The following is a 22,724-nucleotide window of genomic DNA, read 5'->3' as shown; positions in this document are numbered from 1 at the left end:
CAATTGCACAAATAAGTCAATAAAACCAACTTTCGTTTCAGGTTGCCGCTTTGGATATTCAATAAATCATCTTGTTTAAAAACTTTATTGACATGTACATACGCCGAACATTAAAATGCAAATAAATTAAAAAGCGCATTTCGTGGTCTTTTATTTGCAGCTGTGGGGCGGGTCTTGAGCTGCAACAGCTCCGGGATTGGTCGAGGACTCTCCTGGTAGAAATCGAGTCCTGTGAGCAACTCCACGTCTCTCACTCGGGCTTGGTGGAACCAGATGTGATCTTCCACCCAAAACGCTTCATTTTCTGCGCTCTGTTGAAGCAAAAACGATTTAGCAAGAGTGCAACTTGTGTTCAAAAATGTGTTTTAAAGGGCCAAGTCCCAATGTGTAATATTTGACCACTAGGTGACACTGTGTTCTGATGCGAATAAGGGCCAGTGCCACAGAGCACAGCGTAGCAGCAAGATGCCAGATAAACATGGTTGCAATTACAGGGTATGGATTCTATGTAAGCAATGCAAATTTATCAATATATTTGGATAAATAAGTTTTTAAATCACTAGAAGGCTTTTAATATTGCACCCAATCCCTTAAGTGGTTCTAGAGTCCATCATTGTTTAGGAAACATAACTAGATTGTTTTGCAAAACCTTTTAAATGGCTTTTCATGAAGGGATGAAGTTAAAGCAGAATTTTCGCTTTTAAAATGAAAAAAAAAAAAAAAACTTAAGTACTACCTCCAATATTTAAACAATGCTTTCCAAAAACAAGGGCATGTTGCTTGCAAAATAACATTTATACAAATGAAGAAACTTGGCTCTTGGTCTTTTATTGCTACAAAAATTTTCTTCGCCACCTACTCGCCATGACTCTACATTTCCATCGCCGGCTACAGAACACACTAGGAAATAAAGGTTTCCTCGCTGTGTGGAGATTTGATCCAAGCCATTCCTGCCTTCTAACATCAATTTATCGTACTGACACATTTTCTGATAAAGGTGATTAAGCTCTTCACCTAGCAAGTGGCAATATTGGGTCAAGTGCTACCTTGCAGTTTTCGGAATTGTCAGGTCTGTGAGGTAGCAGAAAGGCAACTGCATGCAGTGATCCCGTGCATTCTTTAAGAGGTTGACTGGGCTCCCGGCAGGTGGTCAGAACAGCGAAGTAATGCGTAGGAATAGCCATGTTGGACGAGGTAGCCCACCTGAAATAAATAGGCGACATTGGCAGAAGATATTACTGTTATAGCAGCCCGAAAAAGGCCCAGAAAATGACATTTGTAACTCATTTCAAATGGACATGTTTATCCTACCGTCTGATGAGCTCAGGATGATCGTGTCGACCGTCTTGGTTGTAGTCAAAAGCGGGACCCGTTAACACATTGATGCCATTGTGGATAGCAGCGTATTTTTTAAGCAGTGTGCCATGGAAATACGCCCAAATTCCTAAAGGCGTGCAAATAGATGCAATCATGAACAAAATACAAACAGGGTTTATGCACCTTCAGGGCCAATTTTTCAATTATTCCAGTACCATCAATAGAAGTCCACTGCTGATCAAAGGTGTATTTTTTTTTTTTTAGTAGGCTTTGGTGACTAAAATGTCTTACTGCTAGCATATACTTTATGCTATTTTACACTAATCCTATCTATGATTTACAATATTTTAAGTCAATGGGCTGCTATAAACTGACATGGATTCTATTGTGACGCATAGTGCTTCAACAATGCACTATACGTCACACTAGTTTACAAACGGAAAAGGCTTTATAGGTGTTTGGTATCAATGGAGTGCAATACAGAAGACAAAGCAGAAAAATGAGCCAAATTATGACTCATTTCAATATCGATTGTTCCAAAGTAGAGGGCAGTCAATCTTTAAGGTGTTATTGCGTGTTATTCCAGATCTGTGTCTAAATTGGTTTAAATAGGAATGAAAATTAGTTAATTTTGCATTTTATTAATAGCACTAGAGTCAATATTTTTAGTTTGTTTTATTGGTTTGCATTTCAGGGATTTTGTTACTTTGTTGTTCAGTGTCAAATTCTAATCTTTTTGTAGATCGGTGACTTAATTTATGCATGTGTTTTAAGGGATCCCCAGCAAAACATGAAATTACTAAACTGACTTTTTTTTTTGATTTAATATATAGAATATATCAAATATTGTTCCAATGTGAGACCCAATGGTCCTAACTGGTTCAAAGTAAATGAATGCAAGAGTGCTTTGGATAGTAATACGCCGATTTTCACAGCAACCTATCGGCTCGGTGCAAGTCTTCTAATATCTGACAGGCCTGTTCGAACGGGCCAAATAGGAGAATATGATTTTAATCGGCCAAAAAGTTGGGACTTTGCAAACCGTTAAACCTGTTCTGGAGCTATATGTGGGTGTTTAGCGCTCCCTAGCACTTTTTCCCCAAGATTTTGATAATGGAAAAATATGGGTTCTGTTAGACAGAACCGGAAGGTAAATGCAGTTTTCAATAACGTCCTTATGATTGCGGCAAATGTGAAGTAAAGTGGATCCTTAATCCATGCAGTTGTGCAGTAAAAAAGCATTTTTTTTTTTAAATTTGACAGTACAGAAGATATTTGTAAAAAAAAAGTTATTTGTCAAACAAATACTTGCGCTTGTAAACTGGGTTTGTTCTTGAGTAATAACAGTTTTGACTTGCGGTATGTTTTATGAACTCAACACTAGGGATAACTATATCGGAGTGATTAGTCACATCTTCATTTTTTAATGTATTACACCGCCACCTTGTGGTTAACAAGAGGCAAAATGTGGAACTAGCCTGAATTGGATTGGGGGGATCCTGTATTTACTTGAGGTGTGTAAAACATACGGCCCGTGAGCCGGCTCAGGCCTGCCAACAGATTTAATCCGGCTCGTGAGAACACAGAAGCGCAATACGAAAAAAAAGCACTGCAGTCTTATATATGTCTACTTGCCGTCACCAAAGCCAGGCTCCACTTTCAATATCTTTCCACCTAATTTCTTTCCTTTTTCTCCACTCCACTTTCTCTTATCTACTAGTCTGGCCTCCGCGAAAGTGCTTTTTCACCATGTGGCCCCTGAGTTCAAATGAGTTTGACACCAAGGATCTACTCTGTATCTCTAGATCTGAATGTGTAGCTCCTGTTTTTCAATGCAACTGTAATGTTAAGTAAGAGTTATTTTAAGGAGAAATTTCATGTATTATACATACCTAACTGACAACCCAGAGCACTCGTAGCGAATGTAGCGCTTGCAGTGGCTACATTGAATCATCGCTCCGTGGTCCACGGCACCGCAAAAACATGGCTTAGAGACTGCCTTTTGTGGTGCCATTTATGAAAAACTGCAGCGGCCTAGTTACAAGATCAATTTCCTGAAGCTACTGTGACGTCAGCTATCAATCCAAGGTCTTGGAATTTGCCGATGACAAAGGGTTGACTGGCGGACAAATTATTAAAAGCATTGTGCGACGAGTTTAGACGGATGGAGGACGACAGTGGCTGGAACAGTGCTTGGCGGTAGTGATGTGTCGTTCGCGAGCGAAATGGATGTCAATGCTAATTACTAGCGTAGAAGAAGAAGAAGCTTTCCTTAGACATACAAAACACGCCGCAAGTATCGTGTTGATTTCTCTGGGACATTCCCATTTTATTATCTAAGGCCACATACTGTTCAATTATCTTGTCACATTTATAAGATACAACTTGCCCTCTGACTGTTACGTCATTGAAACTATTAGGACCATTTTTTTGTGACTTGATAAAAAGAGAAGGCGCAGGGGAGGGAATCAGAAACAAACGGAATTCTCTTATCTGACGGCTTCTCTCCATTTCTCAGTGCAAGTTCAAACTCCCTTGATCTCCTACTTATTTTGAGTGTCTTCTTAAGTTTATACTGAACACAACCCTGCACTACAAGCTATATGATCGAGGCAGTTTAAATAATGAAGGCATTGGTGCGTACTGTGAAACTGGGGGTACATGGGTACCACGTGGCTGTTCAGCTGGACGTCCTGCCGCTCCACTTCATTCAAGAGACCTGTAACAGGAGGGCAAGTTCATCTTCTGTTGCAAATGGTTATGGTGCACCTTTCAGCCAACTCCTACCAGGTGGATACAGGAAGGCACGGAAGAAGGTGCCATATTCGTCACAGCGACGACTGTCAGCCGGCTGTAGCCTCACATCGGCTCTCATACAGTCAGGCCCAACGGGCGGAACCGGAACATCATTGTTCTTACAAAAGACATTTGAATCAGTTCCTTGTACAATAGCGACTAATCCAGACAGTTCCAATTCAGGCAGGTTTACCGGTGCATCCACTCTGAAAGAGCTCCACAGCGCCATCTTCAGGTCGAGACTATAACCTGTGATGAACGCCTCCTGGTGGAGAATGCAGAGACGCTCCCCGGGATGAAGTGACCGAGGACGGCCGAACATGAGGTGATTCTGCCGTGAGGCCTCCTCTATGGGAAAAAGGCCAGGACCGAGGCTCATTTAGAGAAAGGCCAAAGAAAATGGACGCTGAAGGATACATGTCATTTTGACTCACCTTGATCAGGCGACATGTTGAGACGACTGTTGGCAGTAATGACCGCGTCTGGGGTCTGAGGTTGTAAGAATAATCACAGTGAACATGACAGAAACATTAACACTTGGAGTTGTGGATGGAATTGTGTTGTGTAACCTGAATAGAACTGCTAACCATTTCTGGAACAGTAATAACACCACTAATGATAGCAACAAGACTTCTACCAATATATATATATATAGGCAACACACCTACTAGAAGAGCCAAACTGGTAACGTTAGAGCGAACCATCAACACAACCCAGGAAATCATCACCTGCTCTTTGCCAAATCTGGAGGACATTACTTACAACATTATTTTGGACTCTTCAACCAGTCCACCACCTCTTTGAACTGTTGCCCCCTGGTAGGCGCTACAGGTCCCTTAAAACAAAGACTTAACAGGTACAAAGAAAAACAGTCTTCTGATTCCAGTAACTGACATTCTGTATTAAAAGGAGAGCAACTGACCCAGTAACAATAACACAACCAGCTGCAACATTCCCAGAAACAATAAAAAAAATAACCAATAAAAAATAACAAATTGCTAATCGTCCAACAAGACCAGTGACGGTTCCTCAAACCAATGTTCAAAATAGTTACAGTCCCAATCAGGCTACGAGTCCGACAAAACACCCTGTAAAAGTTACTGTTACTAAGCTGGTAACAGCCCCACAGTTACAAGACAAGTATCAGTTCTAGAAACCGATGTTCAAAATCGTTACAGTGCCAATCTGGCTACAGTAATACTCGCTATCTGGAAGGTGTCCCAGCAACAAAACACCCTATAAAAGTAACTGTTCCTAAGCTGGTAACGGGCCCTTAGGTCGAAATAAATATAGCCCCATTCGGTACAGTCCCTGTATGCCCGGTGCCAGAGTCTGGTCCGCATTGCCGGCAGTAAGTCGGATTAGTTCACGGTGAGTGTTGGACTCCGCCAGGGCTGCCCTTTGTCACCGATTCTGTTCATAACTTTTATGGACAGAATTTCAAGGCGCAGCCTTGGTGGGGATAGTTTGTTTGGGGGCCACAGCATTACGACACTGCTTTTTGCAGATGACGTGGTGCTGTTGGCTTCCTCAGGCCGTGATCTTCAGCTCTCGCTGGAGCCATTCGCAGCCGAGTGTGAAGCGGCCGGGGAGAGGATCAGCACCTCCAAGTCCGAAACCATGGTACTCAGTCGGAAAAGGGTGGCATGCTCCCTCCGGGTTTGGGATGAGATCTTGCCCCATGTGGAGGAGTTAAAGTATCTTGGGGTCTTGTTCACGAGTGAGGGTAGGATAGAACGGGAGATCGACAGACGGGTTGGTGCAGCGTCTGCCGTCATTCGGACCCTGTACCGGTCCGTCGTGGTGAAGAGGGAGCTGAGCCGAAAGGCAAAGCTCTCGATCTACCGGTCGATCTACGTTCCTGCCCTCGCCTATGGTCATGAACAGTGGGTTATGACCGAAAGAACACGATCCCGGATACAAGTGGCCGAAATGAGTTTCCTCCGCAGGGTGTCTGGGTTTTCCCTTAGAGATAAGATGAGAAGCCCAGTCATCCGGGAGGGACTCTGTGTAGAGCCACTGCTCCTCCACTTTGAGAGGAGCCAGCTGAGGTGGCTCAGGCATCTGATAAGGATGCCTCCCTCGGGAGGTGTTCCGGGCATGTCCCACCGGCAGGAGGCCCCGAGGGCGACCCGGGACACACTGGAGAGACTATGTCTCTTGGCTGGCTAGGGAACGCCTCGGGATCCCGAAGGATGAGCTGGAGGAGGTGGCTGCTGATAGGGACATCTGGGCTTCTCTTTTGAGGCTGCTGCCCCCGCGACCCGACCTCGGATAAGCGGAAGATAATGATAGATACAGTAACAGTTACAGTCTGGTCAACGTGACCATTAAGGTGTGTCTTCAGACGTACCATGCCAGGACAGGAGCAGCCAAGTGTGTCTAGCGGCTGCAGACTACTGACGCGGCACACCCCAGGTACACTTTGCTCCAGAGGGCGCTGTGGCAAGTGGAAGGGCTGTCGAAGCATGTGGTTCAGGCTGCCGTGCGACCCGTTGTTGGGTGCCGGAGTGATCTGCAGCACGTCTGCAGACACCCAATAGCAAGAGTCACAAGGGCGAACTGGAACATTTTAAAGGATGTACAAGCCAGTGGTTGCATGGACTGACCGCACATGAGGTTGTAGAGCTCAATGTTGGAGAACGGATCCACTTCAGTGTGAGGGAGAAATTTGGGCCCATGAGCGATAAAAATGGCCTGTCAAGAAAGACAAAAGTGACAGCATGTGACATCAGCAACATGCGATGATCGAAACGGATGCTCACATGCATGCTAGCCACATCATTGTCATAGCCGTGTTGGCCTCCAGAACAGAAACCCAGAGACCCTGGAAGCCTGAAGTCAAAGCGGAGCTGTCACATGCTGTCACAAACAGGAACAGACGCAATTCAAGCTAACCTCTCCAGGAGCCATTTCGGCTCCACCAACACGTTGACGTCTTCGATGCGACGGCTATTGGCGAAGTGGAGACGTTTGGGGAGATGCCACTTCAGGTATGGTCGCAATTTCTGTGTTGGGCGTTTGCACTGAAAGGGCAATAGGTACAACATGCAGACTTCATGCTAATATTAGGTGCTACGTTTCTGTATGTTTGCTTACCGTCATCCTGGAAACAAGTTCAGCTGCATCCACTGAAACACACACAAACACACCATCATTATCCATTCAATGAAGGGTTCTGGACTCGGGTCACGGGAGCAACAGCCTCAGACCTCCGTATCCCCAACCACTTTGTTCAGCTCATCCAAAAGGTATTCTCAGTCTGCCCAGCATGTCCTGACTCGTCTCCGGGACCCCTTGCGGGTGGACCATGTCTGCAACACTTCCCGAGGGGGGCGTCCAGGACGCATTCTCACCGGATTCCCAAGCCACCTTGACTGGCTTCCCTGAACGCTACACTGAGTCCCTCCCGGAAGATATAGCTTCTTACTCTATCCCTAACTCCCCCTGGAAAAAAATACGACTTGCTCCTGATTAAACTCTGGCATTGGTCATACAGAGACTGAACACCCTAGATCAAACAGTCCAGTACCCCATACTTCTGAAAAACAGGGCTCGCTGAGGAACACGGTTGAGTGCCTCCTCTAAGTCCACAAAACACTTGTAGATTGGATGGGCAAACTCTCATGCACCCTTGAGGACCCTGTTCCACTGTTCTACGTGTTGGACAAAAACTCAATTTAGACCATTTTTGTTTTTACAATGGATGGTTCGACGATACAAAAAACTACATCGATAGTTTTAATACAAAATCAGTAAATCTATACTCACTTGGGGCGTGCCTGTGCTTGGCCCGTATCCGCCCAAACGGTCCCTCAGTGACAAAGTAGTCGCTCGTATCCCCCAGGAACTCCTGCAGGTTTTCCTTCCTGTCACAGCTGATCTCCTCCATTCCTTTCAACACATTGTCTGTCTCTTCCTGTTCCAAAAGTACCCTGCCCACTGTTTCCATTACCGTGATCGGCGACCACCACGATGTTGACGCATCGGTGAAGTCCCATCTGCTTGAGTCCATTCATCAGTTGACCAATCATGTTGTCCACGGCTTTTATGGCCTGTGCCACCTGTAGAAGAGTCACGTGATGACATCAGGAACATTTTTCAAACTGTAACTCAGACTTTGACATGGATTTATAGGTTTAGGATTTCGGAATAAGTAAACATTTGAGTTCGTTTTTGATGGTTTGTAAGAAGTCGTAAAACCTTTAGCTTAGACTTGACACTTAATGATAAGATGCAAGAGAGTCCCAAGAAGCTTACATCGTGGAAAATGTGTTTTAAAATGATACGTTTCAGAGGGTCATTAACACAGCCCGAAAAAAAAAAAAAAAATCATAGGATTGTATAGAGGACATTGCACTACTGTAGCTGTATTAAGGACTGCTCCCTTTTACTGTCCTTTATTACCGCATTTTCCGCACTATAAGGCGCACCGTGTTATAAGGCGCACCTTCAATGAATAATATATTTTTAAACTTTTTCCATACATAAGGTTCACCCCATTATAAGGCGCTATAAGTGCATGCTGGTTTAAGATCAGGTAATTGTACATTTTTGTAATTGTAATCCTGTGCAGTCCTTCGAGACATTTTTGTGATTAAGGGCGTCATAAATAAATGTGACTTAACTTGACTTGGCTACAGTAGAGGATGTAGTTACGTTATGCAACCGTTAGATGGTGCCGCGCTAAAGGGAATGTCAACAAAACAGTCAGATAGGTCAGTCAAACTTTATTAGTAGATAACAAACAAGCTTTCCACAACTCCATTCACTCCCAAAATGAATAGACAGCCGTTTAATTATTTTCTCTGAGGTAAAGCATTTTCGTGACACATCTTTAACATCTTTAAACAACAGCAAGGCATAACATTTTACTTTTCCTCCATTTAGTCAACACGCAAAAAAACATCTGATACTGTTAAGGTAAATTAAACGAAAGTGCAATCGCAATATAGTGACACTCGTAATGTGCAAAAACAACAAGTGCCAAACAATAACAATAAAGCAATAACATAAGAACTGTAAAACGTAAACACACACCAAGTAGGACCACCTCTGAATTCTTTAATGTTAAGTTCCAGTGCCAGCGCTGTTGCCTTCATTCGAAGAGTTATTGTACTGACACTTCTACTTGCTGCTCTTTGTTCAACAACCCACTGTTCAAGTGTGTCCTCTGCGGACATTTTGCTTTATTGCCACGGAAACTTTGTTTAGTCTTCCTTACTTGGCCATCGATTCATTAATGTTGAACTCTCTCGCTGCTGCTCTATTCCTGTGTTCTACTGCATGACTGATCGCCTTGAGTTTAAACTCAAGCGTTGTAAGTGTGTCTCTTAATAGGAGCCATTTCAGGGTCTTTATACAAACGCACAAATAAAAGAGAATCGTTGTTTAATATTTCCCAGTATGCACAGCGCACTTCTTCTTCTACGCGAAAAATGGAGTCGGTGGCTGCTTATCGTAAATTGCGAGACCTTGTAATTCAATATTGATCCATATATAAGGCGCACCGGATTATAAGGCGCATAGTCAGCTTTTTTAAAAAAAATCAGATTTTATGTGCGCCTTATAGTGCGGAAAATACGGTAAATGCTTATTCTGTACACCATGTTGTTATCAACATCAGCAAAGAACATTCTATTCTCCATCTACCTGTCTTCCTTTCACCCCCAAACATGCTCCCTTCAGAAAAAAAAAAGCCTGTGATGAGAACAAGTTTCAGACAATCCAGACAGACTGTAGTCCAGATCTAGTGAGTCCCCCACCAGGCAAAAGTATCTCAGTGCTTTATTGATTCATTCGGACACTGATGAATCTTCAGACGTACCCCTCCGCTGACAGGACCAAAGCTATGTCCCGATTTGTCCGGCTCCTCCAGGTACAAGGTATAGAAGTCAGGTCTAGGGTACAAGGGACAACACATGACCACATCGTTTACCGGTTCTGACTGGAGTTTCGAAGAGTCACCTTAGCTGGTCCGGCAGTTGGAGCCACTTTAATACAGTCAATACTCGCTCCTCAAACGGGATTTTTCTGCGTGAAAGTCATTTCAAAGTAAGTCTGACTTCAGTAGGACGCAAAGGATGGTTCTCGTACCCGTTGTAGAGCTGGTAAATATCCGGATAGCTCCCGTTTATTTTCACATCTGAGCCAGGCCAGAAAAAGGTCCCAGATTTCAGACCCTGGTATTTTGCTGTGTGCCAAATCTGCAAGGAAATCAAAAAACATATTCCGGTTCTGGACTCAAAACACACCAAACCAATTGAGTCCACTCACCGGTTGACCCAGGTACCAGGCTGGGTTCTCCTTCTGCGGACTGGACAATGTAAAAATGGCGTCTATCACCGGATCGTACATAACGTTGTCGATCAAACCGTTGGATTCGGGGTACAGACCCTAGTTGGAAGCGTGGCCACAGTGTTACCTTGACCTGGTGTTAAGAAGAGGGCTTTGGTTTGTGTGTTACCGTGACAATGCTGTAATGGTTTGGGAAGGTCTTGCTGGGAAAGGATGATTGCATGTATGGAGTTGAGGTTCCGCATTTCTCTGGGGGAAAAAAAAAAACATAAAAACATTAAAATATCAGTTGATTTTTGACTCTGGCCTCTGTTAATTCGTAGACTTTCTTTGGAAAATACTGTAAAGTTTTTGGACCATAGAGCGAAGTTTTTCGCTTAGTTCATTGACGATGAAATATTTTTCCAAAGATATTCTTTACTATGGTACTGATAGTAGATTTAGCCATACTGTATTCACTAGCAAGATCGGAAATTCGTACAACTCTTTCATATTTAGCTATTATGTCTTTCTTAAAGGCAATATTTGTACGAACAACTTGTCTTTTTTCACCTGTCCCGCTTGCACCGACCTCCTTCGGAAGCATAATTAGGGGCTAAAACACCCGTACGCCGCTCAGCATCGCACCCTAGCGTACCGGCGTTCGAACTCCGATTTTTTGACCGAACAGCCAAGCAAGAATTTCTCAATTTTTGGTCGAACACTGATTTGTCCGAACTAAGAGGCGTTCGAAAACCGAGGTTCCACTGTAATATATATATATATATATATATATATATATATAAAATCCTCGCACTGAGTTTGCTGAGAACTGGGATCAGCACGCTCCACAGCTGCAGGTAGTCGGCACGGAGCCCGTCAAGGGACACGAGAAGCAGCGGTTGTTGTCGGAATCTAAGAAAAAAAAAAGACGACACCAGTCATACCGCAACCTAACCTTCGGTGGTTCTATCGAGTCACAATGAACAATACCCTGCAGGACAGGAAGGGCGTGACAGGTCGTCGCAGTCGTCTTCCACCCACTCGCTTTGTCCTGCCCATAAATCACAAGGTCACATGGGTATAAGGTCACCGGCTTAATGTACAGTGGTACATCTACATACGAGCTTAATTGGTTCCAGGATCGTGTTCGTAAGTCGAATTGCCTGTGTAAACGAGCCAAATTTCCCGATATGAAATAACTAAACTAATTAGGCTGTTTTTAACCCCTCAAAAGGTTCAAAGTGAACCTTAAATCACCATGATCACATCTTCCTGATCACTAAAAACACATTCTAATCGAAATTAAATGTATACAATATGGTAATGAGATAAATTAAATATTAACAAAATAAAATGCCAGTTTATCATGAGATGGCTTAATGAAGGAGTGACAGTGCATGACTTTCAATGATACGTAAAAACTTAATGTATGCTAAAAAAGTTTTATTGTAATTTCAAATGAACGTAAACACACAAAATGTTTACAGCACTTGTTTACAATTTTTGTTTGCCCGTTTCAATTTATAATAATCACTTTCTTTTGTCTTTTGATCAGAACTCGCAACCCTATTACTTTCTACAGGTCTTTTAAAGAGAAAAGAGATTTGTCTATGCTTCTCCTTCAAAATGTTTGGGAAATGCGCAAGGCAAGTGTCATTAATTCATTCAATGCCAGCCCTACTAAAATGAGTCTTTGACGTCTCTAGCAACTGATGAGAGTCCAGTCAGTGGAGGCTTGATATCTATAGCTGTGTCCGGAACACATTCAAAATGGATCTTTGAAGTCTATAGCCGTCAACGAAAACAGATCTTTGACATACCTAGTAAAAACAACATCTATACCCGTCTAACTAGCATGGATCTTTGATGTCTATAACAGTCAATAGCAGCCTGGCCTGAATGGTCGCTTGACGTCTATAGCCGAGTATGGCAACCCAGTCAAAATTGATTTTTGACATCTATACCTGTCTTTGGGAGCGAATGAGTAAAAGAGAGCTGTCGCACGACCAGTTGCCACTTTTTCTGGATGTTTTTTTTTTTTCAACAAAAAGAGCAACTTCCTCCCACGTAGCCAGCACCTCTCTAATTTCCGATGAAGACTTCAGCTTCTCTGGTTTGTCGTCCTTTTCAGTTTTTTTTGCAACAGGAATAGGACTTCCCTCAGATATTGCAGCAAAGCGCTGTGTAAATTCTTCCGTGTCTTTGTGATTCATACCTGCTGCTTCCCAATGATACTCCTTACCTGGGTAACTCACAAGCACTCTCGTTTTCTATTATTTCTCACTTCGTTTAATTGAAAGCATTCTCCTTTTTTTGTGACTCACCTTACCGTTTCTATTTCTGGAACTCATGGGTAATGTCACAAAAAGTGCCAAAAACGCAATGCTATAAAATGGGATTGATATACGATCAAAACGAACTTGCAACAGAAGACAAGTACTCTGCAGGTATAACCAAGGGCGGGGAATCCGGTGTCTGACGCGGTGAGTGGAGTATTCTCTCGATATATGGTTTAACCCCCCCTCACCTCAAAACCCCATTATCGTAAACGAACCGGACAAAACTCACATGTCTCACTTAGACAGCAGCTAAAATCATCAGCCTACCCCCACTTTACTTCTCACACATAAATATCAGGTCCATTACTCGAGTGGCAAACATAATAGTTCAGGATATCACTCACCCACTTCAACAATACCTAATTCCATGACCGTCAGGGCACGGCTAACCTTGGGAAAAGCCTGATCCCCTTTGCTGTTACTATTCTAAACAACAGGCCCCACTGCCCCATCCAATCGCATTCTGCCACTGTCATATGTTTGTCAACCTGCTATTTTTGTAATCTAATGCCTGTTGTTTTTTCCCCAGTACAGTCAGTGAAAGTGATCTAATCTATTGGTAGCTTCTGGGACTGCTCATTCACTGCTCGTTCCTTTATAAAGCAAGCAAGAATTTCATGAAATAAAAACATTCTCATGCTTAGAGGTGTTCGTCTAAAGAGATACCGCTGTATCTCACCGTGACAGACGTTTTGGTAGTTGGTGCAGCAGTCGCCATTGACCAGGCAGTCGTCAGAACAGTGACACCTGCTTGTCTGGAGTCTGCTTTCACCACAGCGCAGGCGGGTGCACTGCCAGAGTTCGCCTGCAGGCGAACACGGAAGTCAGATATTCTGGGTAAAAACAACCAAAGGGTGTGTTTTTATCCCCCACCTGGGGCTAGGCATAGGTCGTGATAGTCATGGCAACAGGTGGCGCCATCGCGGCAGGCGGCATCGCATCGGCAGCCGGGGATGGAAGCGTCATATGGTTGGTAGCAACGGTTCCTGCACGAGGTCTGCGGTCTCGCTGGGGAGAAAAAAATAATCATGTGAGCCTCCTGTTGGTTTCGGGTCGAAATGACACGTCGCTGTATTGTTACTTTTAAATGCTATTAAATCTTCTGGATTAGTCCCAACAGTACAAAAATCTAATGTTTTTAATACTGATTTCCATGTGAGCTGTATAAAAAGTTCAAAGATGGTCTTAAAATTTAGAGCAACACAGGGGTTGATGATATTTATGAATAGATTAATAAAACAGTGGCATTTTGTGGAAGTTATATTGTTTTCTGTTCTGATCTTAGTCAAACATTTAATAACATATATAAAACATTCTGAAATCTACAGCAAAAATTAACAAATTATTTTGCTTATTTTAAGGTCGATGGAAGTAAAATAGCACTAAAATACAAAAACTATGAAAATATAAACATAAAATTTTCTCAAAATGAGAGATTTTCTGCCAAAAGGATAATTACAATTATTATTATTTTTAAACGAGTAAAGTATTCTAACAATAAGCTAAAATTGTACAATTTTGCTTATTTTATTATGTTAACAAAATAATATATCTTAAAAAGAGAGGAATAAAAAAAATTCTATATGAAAATGTTCTTTCTGCTAATAGGGTGATTCTTTTTGTGGTTTTTAAATGAACAAATTATTGCTAGTCAAATAGTTTGGACTCTTAAGGAGGATTTAAATTTTCCTATATTTGAAAAAAAAATAATAATTTTAAAATAATATAAAATAAAGTATAAAAATATACTTGAGCAGAAATTTCAGCTAACGGATAATCATTTATTTTTTACAAAAGAAATCATTTTAAATACTCCATTATAATAATTGTACTTTTATGGAATTGTTCTAAATTTAGAATTTGTCATTTAGTTCGTAAATATTTTTCAAATAACCAGAACAAGCAATTTTTTAACAAAATTTTAAAAAATAAAAATGAAACTTGTCATTGAAATAAAAATAATAAATACAAATGTACATGTAATTTATTCATTTCTCATTATTTGATTAAAAATATCAGAAAATAACCATTTACTTTTCATTCGCATTTATATCTTTTTAAAACATATTTTAGGTATACACAAAATATCTAAAAATAATCTTTTTTATATATTTTGTACACGCACACACACATGTATCTATCACTGTATATTCATGTATTTGATAAATTTCCTCTTAATTTCCTTATTTATAATTTTCATAGATGTCATGATGCAAAAAATAAAGTATTTGTTAATTAAATGCACATTTTAAGTGTAATTTTCTTAATTTGGGGAAATTTTAACATGTTTTAAAAAAACAAATTAAAAAAAGTAATTTTTCTTTGATTTTTCTTCTCTAATCTATGTAGACTATTTCTTAACCCTAGGATGCACGAATGGGGTCAGAAATGACTCCATGGGTTGTTATTCTTCAAATTCTTTAGAAATAAAAAAAAAGTATTAATATTGTAATATTCTGACGTGATGCCATTAGTATTTTCATCCCCCCACTCATTTTCGATCCCACTCGTGGAAAAGGGTATGAACTGGTGGGTCATGCATCCTAGGGCTAGAACGAACACACTAGCAGGTGATAGATAGTTTTTTTTTTCTTATTTCATTCAAAGAACAACAACAAAAAAAGAATAATGTAATGTTTGCCAATGAGAAAAACGATTTGATTTTTTGTAGCGTAGAAAAACAAACGTTGCCCGTCGGTTTACAATCCATAACTCAACTATCAAGTACACTACATAAAGATCCTTATCTTTAGATTAGAGAGAAAGGTACGAGTAAATAATTGTCCTCAATTTATTTGTTCCTCTCTCTCGTTAAATCCGGCCGAGGGCTGGAATATAAATAAAAAGGCGGATGAATGATTGCCAAAGCAGGAGGGAATTTGCTGAGTTTGTATCCGTCGCCGTGACGACGCAGAAACAACACTTTTGTGTGTTCACCTTGGTCTTGCAAAGCCTGCAGTTCTAGACCCAGTCCAAGACCCAAACCCAAGATCAGGGTCAGCAGGGACACGGACAAAACCGCCACCTAAAGCCGGCGAGATGCACACACAAAAAAAATCAAATTGGGACCATAAAAAAATGGTGACAAAAGGAGCAGAATTGACTTCTTTCTCTATTTTATTAATATTATTGCTTATCTCAAAGGGACAGAGTGTATTATTTGACCAGTAGATGTCGCTGTATTGTATAGTGCAGCCGGGAACAATATGATTGTTATTCAAATCAAGATAGTTTTTTACCACTAAGCGGTGGTCTTACATATAAGAAATGAAATGATCTGCATTTATACAGCGCTTTTCAAGTCAAGACTTCCCAAAGCGCTTATATATAAACATTTCTTCTTTATATATATATGATTTGTATTAGACTGGGAGGTCGGTGGTTCGCGCCCCGGCCGAGTCATTCCTAAGACTTAAAAAGTGGTCGGCGGCGCCCTCTGTTGGCTGCGGCTGCATCGGCTCGCTACAACGGGTTAGGTGCAATCGACATTTCGTTCTGTGTACATTGTTACACAGAATGACAATACAAGGAAATTATTATTATTATTATTAAACATATGTGGCAAAAAGTATACATAGTAATACCAATCTAAATAAATGCACAATTTAAAAAAAACTAAATTGTATGTATAAAATTAAAAAAACCAAAATAGCTTTACAGGTTTTAAATTATTACATTATATCAAAAAAAATGGATTCCTATAGTAAATATATCTACATTATAATGAAAAAATATCTACCTACATTTGGAATATCATATGGAAATAACACAAAGTAAGTGTCCTTAGTGGAGTGGTAGGCACATTTGCTTAACACTCAAATGGTCCCCGGTTCGAAACATAGGGATGAGCGCCACCAGGCTGTACTTGCCCAAGACACACCACAGGAAATGGTGCACTGACAATCTGTGTGGTTAAGGAATTTGCCCATGGATAGATACTTTATTCATCCCCGCAGGGAAATTCATCAACCCACCCATATAATTAACTGGATACATCATAAAAATAATAATTATGGGAAAATGAAAATACATTAAAAAACCTTTTTTTTATTGGGAAAAACATTTTGCAAAAAAATATAGTAATACTATTACCATGCAATATTTTCAGTTTGTGTGGAAGCGAAATATTTTTTTCGTTAATGGAAAATCTTACTAAATCCCAACATTTTTTCGCCTAACCGTAAATTTCGATATAAATTCTAAAAACAACAAACCCACCTTTTGCATTTTCCGTTCTTTCATTGAAGCCTGCAAGTCAAGTTTTCGCTAGGAACCAGTCGTCACGGCAACCGCTTCTAGCCCGGGTCCGATTACTTTGCGTATTTGGGTTTTTTTTCCCAAGCTACGGAACAATTCTTGTTTGCATCCTTATATACCAATTCTGCTGCTTGGATGCAAGATCCCGATTGGCGGATGAGTTTCGAACTCTATCCTGATTGGCTGCAGGAAAGGCGGGGGTTTTGAATGCCGTTTACAAAATAAATGGGAATAAATGAGTATTGGAAACACAACAAAAGATATTTTGAGTGGCTTAAATAGAAGGAAATTATTATTATCACCTATTATAGCAATGAAAGAAACAAAGTCTGTGACGTGGTACCTTCAGGAAAAACCGGAATTTTTAAATCGCGCCCTTTGGAACGTTTTTAAAGACAATAAAAACAATCTTTATTCGGAGAATTTAATCACTTTTTAAATGTGTTTTTAAGTTAATCTTCAGAGGTTAATTTGACATTTTGAGGGAGTTTGACCTTCAATTGAATTAGTTAATTGTAAGCAAAGCCTTTAATAAACACTGTCACTAGATCATGTTTTTTCATTTTTTTAAAAATGTTTAGGTTTTTTTTTTTTTTATAAAAAGTTGTGATATAAAAAAAGATTCCGTTCGGCACATATTTGTGTTGGTTCCAAGTAAAATTAATTGTAAATAGGCAACATTTCCTGCCAACTTTTTTTTTAATAAAATAAAATGTATCTTACTTTTTCTTTTATGAAAAATAATCAATTACGATTTTTCCTCATTGGCAGAAATTTGTACAAACTATTTTAAGTATTTTTTTTCTAGTATAAGTAAAACATATTGTCATATTTTGCTCAATAAAATAATTTGGCTTACGTTTGATTTAAAATAAAAAATATTGAACAAGAGAAAAGATACTCAAAATGAGGGTGAGAAATTATTAAAAAAAAAATCAGCTTAGGTGTTTTTTTAAAATACGTGTTTACATTTGAGATAAAATTCCCAATAAAAGATAAAAATATTACCCCATGGACTACAAATTTGGCCTATTTTATGTTTATATTGTAGCTTTTTGTAACTGAATTAAAAGATTAGAGAATTACTTTAAATGGGCAAAATTGTAATTTAAGAACGCTTGTTTTTTATTTAAAAGAAAAATACATTTCACTCCATTGACAGAAAATAAAACCCGTTTGAGTATATTCTTCTAATATTGAGTAAAAAATATATTTTAAATGGGATAAAGGTTCTACAACGAGGGTGAGTAAAGAACGGCATGCGGGCCACACACGGCCCGTCAGGCCTTTCACCCGCAAAAATAAAAATTAAAAAAAAAAAAATGATATCTATATAAAACGGTAAACAAGTAGTACAAATGAAAATGTGTTGATTGTTGCCAGTTTTGTCCCCAGTCTCCCCGACATTCAAATACCTGGCTACAATTTTCTTTACTTGCTATTTATATGATGTATTTATTTTATTCATCTAATCAAGACATTCATTGTATTTTAATGAAAAAAATAATTCCAAACTAGTTGCGTTGGAAAACCGCAGTAGTTAAATGGTTCATTAACAGACAAAAACTAAAAAAAAAAAATAACATGGCGGCGCAGTGGTTAGCGTGTCTGAGGCACAGTTCTGAGGTCATGGGTTCAAATCCAGCTACCGGACTTCCTGTGTGGAGTTTGAGTGATCTCCCCGTGCTTGCGCGGGTTTCCTCCTCCCACATTCCAATTCAGGTGAGCGAGCGAGTTGTCTGTCCCTGTGTGCCCTGCGATTGGCTGGCAACCAGTTCAGGGTGTCCCCGGCCCACTGCCCGAAGATAACTGGGATGGGCTCCAGCACCCCGGCGACCCTACTGAGGATAAGCAGTGCAGATAATGGATGGATGGATGAAATATAACATGTACCGTATTTTCCGCACTATAAGGCGCACCTAAAAGTCTTAATTTTTTTCAAAAGCTGACCATGCGCCTTATAATACAGTGCGCCTTATATATGGCTCAATATTAAATCGCAAGGTCTCGCAACTTACGCAACAGCCGCCGACTCGATTTTCCCCCGAACGTGGAGTAGTCCGCGGTGTATGCTGGGATTTATATACCGGCGTTTCATTGGCTAACCAATGTGTCAATCATCATTTGAATCGATTGCTAATGGCTAAAGTTATTCGGAGCCTTGGATAGGCTAGAGGGCAGAAACAAACCCTGCAATTGGCCGAAAAAGATGTGTCAATCATCAGTTAAATCGATCGCTATTGGCTGAAGTTATTCGGAGCCTCAGATAGGCTAGAGGGTCAAAAGAAACCCTGCAATTGGCCGAAAAAGATGACTGAATAGCAAGCTTGCTAAACTACGCCATAAAGAAACAGGTTTCATTAGTCTGTATTTGTAAATATTTTACTCTCCTGGATTTACTACACTCACGGTTGTAAGAAGACCATGGTTGCGTATCATTATTGAACGTGAGAACTTAGGTGAGCTATGCGGCTTTATATTTTCCCGGTATCTTGTTTTAGAACGATCTTGATGTTGCTGTGATGAGTTGAGTGAATTAAACTCAATTCCAAGTGTTTATTGTCATATGCACAGTAAAGTTGCGAGCGAAAAAGAAAATAGAAACTAAGGAATGGTTGGCATTTTTTTGAATCCCAAGACTTTAACCTTCCGAATGATATTTGAAATGATGCATTTGAGTGACATCGTACGGACACCGCATGTGTCTACGACACGTATTTGCTTCTTTGCAAGCTTTGGGAATGTTAAGGGGGTAATCAGTTGGACTGAATCATCTGACTGTTTTGTCGACGTTCCCATTGTAGCGCCTTATAATCTGGTGCGCCTTATCTATGGAAGATATAGGACCAAAAACTATTTTTGGGGGTGCGCCCTATAACCCGGTGCGCCCTATAGTGCGGAAAATACGGTACTTATTAAAGTGTACATGTTTGTTTATTCATAACTGCGTTTTGTCGCTGCTATTTTAAACACTTGTCTCCATTTTTTGGGTCATTTTTTATTTTTGCCTGAGTGAAATGTGCAGAAAAATACCCCAAAGATATTTTGAAAACTTTCCTTAAGATAGACAGACAGGCCCATATCATAACTAGTCTGATAAGTCTTTTTGGATGTGACAGAAGGGGAAAGCTTTACATGACAACTCAATGATGAAGACTGGAACCACCATCCAAGTCATTTTTACGCATTTTTAATTTTTTTTTCTTCATATTGAACAGTTGTCTACCGAGCCAGACTGCCATGACAATGGACATAATTTTAAGCATTTTCAAGCACCAATCATTTTTTCGACCTTGAAAACACAACATTAAAATTTAAGCGTTTTCAAGGATATTAAGCACCCGTACGAACCCTATTTTTTTTTAGCCGACGCGGCCCGCAACTCAAATCGTTTGCCCACCCCTGCTTGACAATTTGAATAAAAAAAAAAACAAGATAGAATAACTTAATAAAAAAAAAACATACTGGAAATGAGCAAAATCATTTTAATAAATATATAAATAATCATAATTTATATTTTGTCGGTAAATTAATTGCACATGAAATCAAATTACCATCAGATGAATGCATGTGTATGAATACCTTTCCTTTTTTACACAAATGGTATCCGCATCGATAGCTACTCAAGATTAGAGCATCGGTATGGAAAAAAATCTGTTTATCATCATCCAACGTATCTTTTTTTACATAGTAACCATAGCAACCACGAAAAAGGAGTGTATGTCGAATGCAGGCTACTCACCAGGATGATCTTTTTCTTCTTCTGTGGTGCCTTCATGGCTGGTCGTAGAAAATGATGCTAATACCGAGGTAGGAGGATAGCGACCTGATCGGGCGACTTTCGGACCGGCAGGCGTGACCTCAGTCACTGATTAGCTCAGATAAGAATTGCCAACTCGATAAGAAACATGTGATGTCACTTCCTGTCCTCTTGCACGTGGCCTTAATGCAGTCAACTGATTTACGATTTCTTGTTGAATCAAATCCAAAACACACACATTAACACACACGATGATATCATTAAGTCGGTCATAAATCATGAAACGAACGGAGAAACACAATGACATCAGTAAAAACATTCAAATATAAACTAAACGTGCGTAAAATGTTTTTTTTTTCATTTTTAAAATTTTGTGTTGTCGCCTATGATGATTAAAATAAAGTCACTATCTTGCTGTTAGTAAATTCTTTGTGCTATTATGAACTGTTCCTGTCTACGATCTAGGATCTTTTTGTGTCAATGGACTGCTATAAACTGACATGAATTCTGCCACTCTTCTTCAACAATCCACACGCAGCTTCAATACGTCACACTTGTTTACAACCACGGAACGGGCTCCATAGGTGTTGGGTAATAATTGAGTTCAATACAGAAGGCAAAAAAAGAGAGAAAGTACTTTATGTATAAAGAGCAGAAAAATGTGGACTCATTTCAATTATATTGATTACTCCGAAAAAGAGTGCATCCAATCTTAGAGATTGCTGATCTTTTGCTTTTTGTTTTACTTATTGCGATTCATATTTTGTGCGTGTTTTCAGAGGATCGGTGTCTAAATTGGTTGAAATAGAATTGTGAATCGTTATTTTTTTGCGTTTTATGATTTATTTGTAGCATTGCAGTTTAGATTTTTAATTGTTTATTTTGCATTTTCCGGGATGTTGTTTTGTCGTTCGACATTAACACAGTGTGTAAAAAGCTAAATTTGTTTTGTATATTACAATGATTTTGGTAGATTTGTGAATATTTTCATTTATATTCAATGCGTTTTTCAGGTATCCCCTGCATAACACATAAAAATACTAATTACGAAATAATTTGATGCATAATGTTTTATTATTGTTAATCATATATCATTAAAAAAAACAAAAATCTTAAGAGCCGCTTGGAATGGATGAAAGAGCCGGTACTGAAATCGTGATACAAATATGAAAAATACATGTGAAAAAATATGCCATCGTTGAAAAAAATCAGTGCGTATTCTTCAGGCCCATACTCTTCTCAGTGAGCCAGGCCAAAAGAGCAGGTTTTCTAAATAGAGCTGTCAAGAAATATAGCAATGGATATAATTTCAAGACTTTTCCAGCACCTCACCCAAATTTCATTTTCTTGGCTTTGAAAACACAGTCTTAAAATTCAAGCATTTTCAAAGATTTCAAGCACCCGTACGAATTCTGTACATTTTGAACACTGCAGTTTACAATACTGCGGATTTTCTTTTCCTGCGTAAATGTTAATGCCATTTTTTAGAATATTCACTGCTGCGTAAATGCGTTTATTTGTTGGGCTGTTTAAACCTGCGGCTTAAAATCCAGTGCGTCTTGCAGAAAATAGAAGTGGAGTTTCTTCCTTAAATGTGGGCATGCGGCTTTTAATCAGGTGTGTAGTCTGTAGTCCAGAATTTACGGTAATCTGATTATTATTTGTGTCTGTTTGAAAAACGCCAATTTTGTTTTAAAAAAAAAAATAATTCAAAATATAAAGAACAGTTTAAAAGTGATTATTTGAAAATAAATTCAGACCGGTACTGAAATATGAATCATCAGCGTGAAAATATATGCCGTCATAAAAAAAAAAAAATCAGCATAAAAAAGTTTAAAAGAGATTTTTTTCCTTTTTTCAAACCGTTACTGATATTGATACTGAAGAAGTGATACCTTTACAAAATGTTTTTAATGCATATAATTTAATGACTATTTGCGTCTATTTTGTCCGATCAGTTTGAATTTGAATTTCTA

The 22,724-nt window shown here is 39.6% G+C and overlaps 1 protein-coding gene across 1 annotated transcript; it reads right to left on the bottom strand.

Annotated features, from left to right (window-relative positions):
• Positions 1-69: 69 nt before the first annotated feature.
• Positions 70-21,333, bottom strand: LOC148370849 (venom phosphodiesterase CdcPDE). The gene is made up of 25 exons (XM_088328617.1): positions 20,731-21,333; positions 15,669-15,756; positions 13,605-13,739; positions 13,411-13,536; positions 11,383-11,443; positions 11,207-11,304; positions 10,580-10,659; positions 10,390-10,509; positions 10,210-10,319; positions 10,081-10,146; positions 9,941-10,013; positions 8,069-8,177; positions 7,885-8,007; positions 7,213-7,244; positions 7,012-7,139; positions 6,879-6,948; positions 6,723-6,810; positions 6,467-6,639; positions 4,548-4,602; positions 4,307-4,461; positions 4,105-4,231; positions 3,962-4,036; positions 1,312-1,444; positions 1,047-1,203; positions 70-311 (listed from the first exon to the last, which is right to left on the bottom strand). The coding sequence occupies exons 1-25, from the start codon at positions 20,764-20,766 to the stop codon at positions 111-113; spliced, it is 2,619 nt and encodes an 872-aa protein (XP_088184743.1). The 5' UTR covers positions 20,767-21,333; the 3' UTR covers positions 70-110.
• Positions 21,334-22,724: the final 1,391 nt, after the last annotated feature.

This window comes from Urocampus carinirostris, chromosome 2 (genome assembly GCF_059441175.1).
Source record: "Urocampus carinirostris isolate Australia breed hairy pipefish chromosome 2, RoL_Ucar_1.0, whole genome shotgun sequence".
NCBI classification, from domain to species: domain Eukaryota; kingdom Metazoa; phylum Chordata; class Actinopteri; order Syngnathiformes; family Syngnathidae; genus Urocampus; species Urocampus carinirostris.
Note: the sequence above shows the minus strand (reverse complement) of the source record. Positions and strands in the feature narration are given on the sequence as shown.